Here is a 9,419-nt window from a genome sequence, read left to right as displayed (position 1 = left end):
TCTCAGAGCCAAACCTCACTTGCTGAGAGCCGAGCGCTTAGCTTGAGGCCGGCTCTTTTCTGGAAAAAGTCTTTTCTTAAGATAATCAGGATTGAAAGATGAGTGGAAAGGAAATGACTCTTGCATTATGACTTGAAATTCTTTTTTAAAAATATATATTTACTAGAGGCCCGGTGCACAGATCCAGAGAATTCACGCCTGCACCCGCAAGGCACTAGCTTCTGGAAGCCTCCCCGAGTCAAGCAGCACCTGCCAACACAGAGAGGACCGTCATGCACCAGCTACCCTGGGAGTCCTCTGCCCTCTCCCCGGAATTGCTGGCTCCCAGCCCCTGACAAGCTGGGGGAGGGAGGGTTTTTAGACCCAGAAGAATTGAGAGTTATGCCCTAACCATTTGGCTCAGTGGATAGAGCGTCCTTGGCCTGCAGACCAAAGGGTCCCAGTGCAGGGCATGTACCTCAGTTGCAGGCTCCTCCCTGGCCTGGGTACTTGTCGGTGGTGTGCAGGAGGCAGCCAATCGATGTGTTTCTTTCATATTGACATTTCTCTCTGTCTTTTCCTCTCCCACTCTCTCAACAAGAAAAAAAAATCAAAGAATTGAGAGTTCTCACCGTATACTAGGAACCCTACTAAGAGCTTTGCTTGCATATATTTTTAAGAATATATATATATGTTATTTTCAAGAACACTGAGATAGGTACTATTATTCTGCCCCTTTTGTAGATGAGGAAACTGAGGCTCAGAGATATTAAATCACTTGCTTGAGGTCACAAAATGACATGTGGGAAGGCAGGTTCTGTCCGGGGCATGAAACTATGGCCCTACTTTCTCCCGGCAGAGATGAGATCAACACTTACGAACAAGGGAACCAGCCACACGAGGCAGTAATTCCGGTGGCAGGTGGGGGTAGACCATGTGCAATCTTAGACTTTGAAGGCCCCAAAGAAGCCAGTGAGGTCTGGATATTCAGAAATAAGGGCTGGACCGTCTCCAGGGGGGAGCCAAGCCTGCAAGGGGAGAAGCCTGCAAAAGACAGCGGTCTGCGGTGCAGAGCAGGGCACAGTCGTCCAGAGAGAAGCAGAGGCCAGCGACCACGTGGGCCCTGGTTGGGGAGGTGGTGATGGTACTTGCCGTGGTGAGCTGGACCCTCATCCCAGCACAGAGGGAGCTAAACGGAGCATGGGGGTCGGAGTTTGCCTGAAAACAAATACCAGACACAGCAAGACTAGAGGTATTCAACATACTTACCAATAGTAACTCAGTGCAAAACTGAAAAAGTTCCCCACCTGCATCTTTGTGCCAGTCAATGCCCCCATAGACTGGCACTCAGGGACCTGTGTCCCCTCTGCCCCCCACCCCCTTGCTCTGCCTCTGATCTTTTGCATGAGCTTGGATGTACTTTGTTTTCTGTCTCCAAAGTCCATGAGCTCTCGGTAGCCTTATAATAGGTTGAGTGGTTTCTGATCCCTGCAGTCAACGTATCCTTGTCTAGAAGAGACATGATGAACCTGGTTCCTGATATAGGCCAGTTGAGATGTGGGGGTGCATCAGACAGGCTGAACTCTACTAGGAAGCTGGGAATGCAAAGATGGAACTTGAGCGAGGTATTAGTTAAGATAGCACCAGACACACCCTGAAACCTTAGCGGCTTAACACGATAGAAGCTTATTTCTCATTTACCCCGTGGCCTGTGGGTGTTCCTGGTCAGGCAGCCTTCATCCAGAGGCCCAGATCCCTCCATCTTGTGGCTCCTCCCTCCCATACAACTCTAGAGTCCCCTGTGCTCAGCCACAAAGCTCAAAGCTGAGGAGGTGCGGTCTTCTCTTGAGTTTGGATGTGGCTTCTCTTGCCTTGGTGACCTATAAACTAGAAGGACAAGTTATCTGAATCCCCCCACCTCCAAACGCAACACACAGAGGCCGAGCAGAAACAGCATGAGTACAATACATACTTGTATTCAGAAACAGGAAGGACAGACCGAACTGGCCCCTGACAATTGCGAGCTCCTGCTGGACGAGCACTGAGGAGGCTGGGCCCTGGGTGGAGAGTTCCTCATTAGACCCCATTCTCATTTCTGGAAGGAGGCCCCTGGCCCCTTGTTCGTGATGGCCCTGACTCCACCCTCTGGGGGATTTCTCCCTGACCATCACCTCTTGGGTTGCATCTAAAGTGAATGTTGGGAAGTTTGCCCTACTTAGAGGCTGTATGTCTTGCACAAGCCGACTTCCTGCCTGTGTAGTCTTGGGGCCCCTTATCTTGGGGTTTGTTTAATCCCTGAACAGTGAAAATCTTTGCTAATTTGGGCTCACCGTTTCTTTGGCAATAAAACGCCCTAAAATCGTAGTAGGCTTCTTGGTAGGCACACAAGAAAATGCATTGTGTACAGTTTTAATAATAGGATGTTCAAGAACAGGCCAAATGAGTCAGTGATGACACTGTGTTTCATTGGATTCCTACAGATAAGAAGACAGAGACTCAGAGGGGTTAGGTGACTTGCCTAAAGTCACACAGCCCGCTGGTCTCCGAATTTAGAGCCCAGGGAGCTGCCTTTCACACGTGGCTCTCACAGGGAGTGAACAGACACAGCAGTTTCCGAATGCAGCCTCTTCATTTGATGCTTTTAATTAGCATATATGAAATATGCTGCCAATGTAATTTAATTATGATTAGGTAACCAGAAGGCTGATTATGTTGTAAATTTAGATTAAATAGCTGTTGTTTTCAATTAGGCTTGATTGTAGAGGGCTTTGGCACTTTTGCTTGCCTCAAGGAAGCTTCATTATATAACTTTCCACTTATTCACTTGCATTTCCCCCTTAGGTCTGGGGTGTTAGTAACTGAAGTTCTCAGGGCACCCCCAGTCTGGTGCAGATTTGAACCTCAAACCATCCCATTGGCGGCAAGGACCACCAGATGCTACTGAGATGTCGTATTAGGGTACTTTCAGCCTGGAACAGGGGCCACAACTGAAAAAGGCTGGCACCTCAAAGCGACTTCAAGTCCTACGCAATAAGAAATATGGAGGTAAGGCAGTTCCAGGGGAAGTTAACTTACTTCCAAAACTTCCTTGAGGACCCAGGCTCATTTCATCTTCCTGCTCTACCAACGTGAGCATGTTGGCTCCTGACCTCCTGCTTTTGGCTAAGTGGATGTGGGATGGTTGCTGCAGCCCCAAGCTTCCCCATGTCCTCAGAAGAGAACATTCCTTCCTTGCATCCACGGAGCCTCTAGTTGGCTTCTCATGACTCCTTGGCCAGGCTTGCAGCCCGTTCCCAAGTCAACTCCTGCTCCTAAGGAATCTCCATTGGCTTGGGAAAAATCTAGATTCATTCTGCAGAGTCTCTCCTCGAATCCATGGGTGCCGGATGCCTGCCAGCAAATTAGTAGAGGCTATGGGGACAAGGAGTGACTGTTAGTTAGGCTCCCAATGGCCAATGCCTGGGGCCAGTGTGGACACGCTCTCGGCAGATCTGGCTGAACCCAGCCCGGTCTGCAATATCATGACCAAAGGACTCCAACTGCAAATAATTGATTCTTGACTCGCCACCAGATAAATGCCATCTCCGTATTCCTGTGGACTAAGCTTGAGCGTTGTCTGTAGGTGCTGTTGGCAATATAAGGCATAGTTAAGGAGGGGGAAAGAATGGAAACGAGAGGGCCTTTTATTTATTTTTTAAAAATTTTATTGATTTCAGAAGGGAAGGGAGAGGGAGAGAGAGAGAGAGAAATATCAATGATGAGCGAGAATCATTGATCGGCTGCTTCCTGCATACCCCCCACTGGGGATCGAGCCTGCAACCCTGGGCATGTTCCCTGACTGGGAATCGAACCATGACCTCCTGGTTCATAGACGGATGCTCAACTCTGAGCCACACCAGCCAGGCAAGAGAGGGTCTTTTAGAATATGATCAAGAGGCAAGCTGATTGGAAGGTGAGAGAAGTGCATATGGCTGTGGCCAAACTGTCCTAGTTGCCTCTGGAAAATATTGAGAGATTTGTCTTGGAAAGAAAGAGAGAAGGGGATGGGCCCTCAGCATCTCAGGACTACTCCCAACAGTGCCCTGAAGTGGGCATTATCTGACCCAAACTCTACTGCTATACCAGGCTGTGTCTAGGAGTGACCATCCTCTTGCTGGCCAGCCACCTGAGGCTCCTGCTTCTCTGCTGCCATGTGTGACCCACTTCCGGACAATGGGGTTGGGTGGACCTGGGGTCAGACTTCCTGTGCTCACAAGCCAGTGCTTCTCACACCTGACCTTGGGAGTTTCCTCAGCTTCCTCATCTGTCAAACTCTAACTCATTGGGTTCTAGTGAGGATGAAATGAGGTCATCCATAGAAAATGCTTAGCACAGTGCCTACCCGATAGTTAACAAGCCATGAGTATTTGTTATTTTCATCACTGTTATTGGTAACCTTATTATTACTAATATTATTATTGTTATTCATGGTGCTCTGGGCCACATGGACAAGCTGGCTAAGGCTGTGGCTGTCATGACGGCCAGCTTCCTTTTCACGATTGGTTTTGAGGGTAGCTCTGAGGCCAGAGGAAGGGCAGCTCCTGGTATGGGCCTCACGCCTACTAAATGCATGGCCACTGCCAGCTGCCTTCCTGCCCAAGGATTGTTAACCAGCTCGGTGGTCTTCCCCTTTCCTCTCCCGTCCCCTTGGGGTCATTGTCTTTCAGAGGAGAGGTTTCCATTTTGAATCTCTGCACAGGCAGCCTCTGCTTCCTTATAAAACACATTCCTCAGAACGTTGGGACAACTGAACGCCTGCAGGTGAACAATGGGGCCACCTGGTTATACTAGTAAAAGGCCGTTCCATTCTCAGAGAGCTAACCATATGATAAAATCCTCGATCACAACCGTTTTTATCGACAGGTCTTGATAGTATCTTGTTGCCCTTTGAACTTAATTTTGTTCTTGCACTTTGCAATTAGACACACGAGTAACCAAGTCCAGTGCGTGGCCGATAGCGATTAGAGTCTGCTTGCAGCACTTTTCATGGTTTCCATCTGTGTCTTAATGGGATTCACTTTATTGCTTTTTAAAATCACTGGTATCAGTGCATCCAGTTTTCCATTTTCTACTCATTTTTACAAAACAATAAGGCAAAAACATGCAATTTTCATAAACATACAGTGTTTTCCAGATAATCAGAGGGAGCTGCCCAAATTGGCCTGTTGGCTGGCAAGAGGCACCCCTGTGCCAAAGCCAAAATGTTTGGGTTTAGAGTATGAAAGGCAGTTTTGGGTATAATGTATGAAAATGTCGATTGTGGGAACTCCCTTCTATTTGCTGGATGGGCTGCTGCCTGATTTATGAATCATTCAATGAAACCAATTAGATCTTCAAAAAAAAAATTTAAGGAAATGTGATTGTGTGTGAAACAGGGAGCTGGTTTCTGCCCCTTCTTAAATATGACAAGATAGAGACTAACGCCCGTCAGTGATTGGTGTGGCCTCTAAACACTCCTGGCCTCTGCCCAGGGCTAATCCGTTGAGAGTGTTGGCCCCAAGATCAGGAAGCATCTTGGTCCAAGCTCCTGGAATGCCAATGAGAATTTCCTGGATTGACTGGCCATGAAAAACCAGGTGTTTTGTGCTCACTGGTGCCAACCGCGGACATGCCCATAGCACCTGGCAGTGCCGGCTGATGGCAGAGGCCAGTCCTGAATTCCAATCCCAGGGAGGGCTTCACTTTCAGACCACAGCTGTGTGAGGCCCAGGTGTTCGCTTCCCCTAGAACTCCATTGGGATTGGATGCACTGGACCATCCAATGCTGTTTATCACCCAAAGTGCAAACAATTACTTTTAATAACCTGAATTCTCATTTCCAAACTTCTCTGTAGTCTCCCCTGGCACAATCCTGTAGCCCCTTTTTCCCTTTATAATCCGTTTCGCTGCACCTTCTAGAACTCTTGCTCTGTGGCCAGCACATTCTTTGTATTGTTTCCTCAAATACTCTCTCCAGGTCTTTGCCTTAATTCCAAACTTAGCTCTTCCCCTGAGCACAGCTTCCCTGCGGCCTCTGGAGGGGCCGCTTACTCCTCATACCCTGGACGCCTTCAATGGGGAGGGGTCTTGCTGTCCTTGTTCCATTCCATTCCTTCCTCCCCCCTCCCCCCTGAGGGACCCACTGAGGCTCACACTGTTGGATTTTCCCGCGACACCTCCTCACGGTGACCATCTCCTGGGTGCTGCTACCTCCTCACGCTCACTTCTGGATAACCGTTATCTTCACGTCCACTCCTGCCACGAGGGAAACTTCAACATCCCCGTGGGTGGCCCTTCAGTCCTCTGAACTCCGTGTCCCTGGCCTCCTCACCAGGCCCAGTTCTCATATTTGCAGCAGGATACAAAGGGAGGTCCATCTGTACGTCTGACTATTTGAATGTTATACATCCAGCTAACAAACTATTAAATAGCACGTATCCTCTTCCACTTTCTTGCTAAATATACCTTTATATGATGACAAAATATATGTAAAGTTAGGGTAAAATGTCAAAGATGACTGAATTTAATTGTTCTTGTGTGTCTGGGTGCTCTTTCCATGAGTTTATTATTAGGATAAGTAATAAAATAAAGTCATGCATAATTTTTTTTTTAAATTTTCACCCAGATCTGGGGGACCCTTTCCTCCTGCTGACACGGACCAGGGCTGGGGTGCCTGGGCAGACTAAGGGGAAAAGGCAAGCAGGGGCATCTGTTTGGAAGGCCAGGCTGTGGAGGGCGGTGAGGGGGACCCTGGCAGAAAAATGGCAGGACTGCCATGGGGACACCCCAGCAGGTGGAGACATCCCCCAATCCTCAGGGATCTCCCACAGAGATTGGACACTGGGGAGACCACCTCAGAATCGCCAGACAGACAGACAGATTGGCACTTAGGGGTCACCACAGCCTGGTCACCGCCGTGACTTCCATAGAGACAGGAGCTGGTCATTGGGGAGTCTCTCCACCTGGGGGCAGGGGACGGGGAGGGCAGCCGTGGTGGCCGGTCCCAGAGGCAGCAAGCAGTCCATCCTCTCAGGTGCAGAGGTGCCCTGGCCCCTAAGTGACACGGTACGTGGACGTGTTCTTGGGCTCCGTGCTGGGGACGCACCAGTCGCCGGCCTCCTGGATGGTCTGGTAGTGGCGCCAGGCTGACTTGTTGTAGACGGGCAGGCGCTCCACCGAGTCCGTGGACAGGGCCTTGAGATAGATGACGGCGTCCGTCCCAAAGCCCTCCATGGAGAAGAGCTGCAGGTCCCCCTGGAAGTACTTGGCATAGAGGCGGGAAATGGGGAGCCCGTACCCGAAGCCAGCCAATGGGGTGTCCCCCGTGCCAGGCTGGGGGGTGGGTGCTGTGGAGTACATGTAGCTGAAGAGTTGTTCGATCTTCCTCAAGGGGACACCCCCACCTCGGTCACTCATTTTGATGGACAGGTCTTCCTCTCCCAAGGCCACCATGACCTTGACAGGAGGGAGAACGAGGCTGGATTCATGGCTTTCCACGGTGGCTCGCATGGCATTCTTGAAGAGTTCAAAAAGCATGTGGTAGAGATGGGAGGGGACATAAACCATGTGAATTGGCTGTTTAGAGTCGGACGCGTTGATCTCCTGGATCTCCAGATCCAGTGATGCCATGTAGTACTTGTCACACAGGAGCTTGGCCATGTCATAGGCATCTTTCACCACCTCAGAGATGCAACAGTTGGGGTCGATGCTGCCGATGTGTTTGGGGTGGGCCGGGTTGGTGCTGCCGTCAAAGATCAGGGTGTGCTGGTTGATGAGCATGCGGATGGAGATGCGGCTGAGGTCGAAGCGGTCCAGGAAGTACTGGATGTTCTGGTGGGACACGGGGTCGTCGCCGTAGGCGTCCTTGTACTCGAGCACGCCCTGTGCCATGGTGGGCACCGCGTCGTTGTGGCGGTTCCGGATGGTGACCAGGGCCTCGGTGAACTGGCTCAGGGTGCGTTGGTCCTCTGGGTCCTTGTCCAGGAACACCATAATGTCCAGGAGGCTCTGGACATACCAGCTCTGTACCAGCTGCACCGAGGGTGTGCCCAGCACCCGGTCAGGAAGCAGGTTGATCTCTTTCATGATGTTGGCCAGGCGCACGGGCAGCTCCTGCCTGAGGAAGGTGAAGGAGGTTTTCTCACAGGCATTACTGGACCCGAAGTCCAGGAACTGCTTCATGGACAGCGGGGACGGGGAGAACTTGCTGAAGTGCTCGATGTACTTGGGCGCCCCGGCAGGGACGCGTTCTTCAGCAGCGCGCGGAGCCAGCACATGGCGGCGGGGTCGGGGTCGGGGTCGGGGTCGGGTGGTCATGCATAATTAATAAATTATACTTACTCCATAAAAGTTAATTTTTAAAGATTCATTTAAGTAAGTTACTAATTATGTTGTTACAGTCAAGACTTGCACGTCATTTCTGTTCTTTTGAGAGTAATGATGAATTAGAGAAACTTCTGGGGATATTGTGGTCCCTAGGCGTTTTGCCTTCATTTCAAAATGGAGAAACTGCCTTGGCTGGGTGGCTCAGTTGTTTGAAGCGTCATCCCGTACACCAAAGGGTTTCGGGTTCGATTCCCAGTCATGGCACATGCCTCGGTTGCGGGTTTGACCCCCAGTCTGGGCACATACAGGAGGCAACCTTGGTGTTTCTCTCTCGGTAAGGTCTCTCTCTCTCAACATATCCTCAGGTGAGGATTTTTAAAAAAAGGAGAAACTGTGTTTGGCTGAGGTTGCGACAACTGAAATTGCCAATTAAATTCTTACATTGGAAATGAACCATGAATTTAATATATCATGCTCATATGATCATGATACATCATGAGTTTAATATATCATGTTTAATATATCACATTTTGATGGGGTTAGGTTGTAATAATCAAGTATTGTCACAGAAAATAGTATAAAATATTTTTATTTTATTATATAAATTGCTATCACCAATATCAGGAGTTTCATTGTCTCTTTAAAGCAATATCAAGATCCATACAGTATTTTAAATTATTTTCCTTTCAAATCCTTCAATGAGGGGATACAATAAGAAAATTGACAACAGCATCATGGTTTTGATCTATACCGGCCAAAAATAGTCTCTATAGAAATTAATTTTGAGAAATTTTGTATGAGTCTTCTTCATAGTTATGCAAACATTTTTGTTCCCTTTAAAATTTTCTTTAATATTAAAAAATTATGCTTTAAAAAATGAAACAGACAAACTTAATTCTATATGGTTTTCTTTTGGAAGCAACAGTTCATACATAACTAGCTGTGGATAGTGCAAATATAAAAGTAATTCCATTTTCCACGGAAGACTATAACTCACTGTATCTGAGGATCTTCTAATGTTTCACTTAACTCTTCAAGTGCATTCCATCTATCTTGTTTAAATGAAATCAAATTGCTTTAACACAGAGAATAGCTCC

The 9,419-nt window shown here is 48.6% G+C and overlaps 1 protein-coding gene across 1 annotated transcript; it reads right to left on the bottom strand.

The window, feature by feature from the left end:
* Nucleotides 1–6,621: 6,621 nt before the first annotated feature.
* Nucleotides 6,622–8,302, bottom strand: LOC132214390 (pyruvate dehydrogenase (acetyl-transferring) kinase isozyme 2, mitochondrial-like). Its single transcript, XM_059661571.1, is given in 2 exon segments — nt 6,622–8,237; nt 8,240–8,302. Coding segments are annotated over 2 exon segments (1,221 nt in total). The 5' UTR covers nt 8,274–8,302; the 3' UTR covers nt 6,622–7,050.
* Between the last annotated feature and the right edge of the window lie 1,117 nt (nt 8,303–9,419).

Source organism: Myotis daubentonii, chromosome 13 (genome assembly GCF_963259705.1).
Source record: "Myotis daubentonii chromosome 13, mMyoDau2.1, whole genome shotgun sequence".
Taxonomy (NCBI): Eukaryota; Metazoa; Chordata; class Mammalia; order Chiroptera; family Vespertilionidae; genus Myotis; species Myotis daubentonii.
This window is presented reverse-complemented; position numbering and strand designations above follow the sequence as displayed.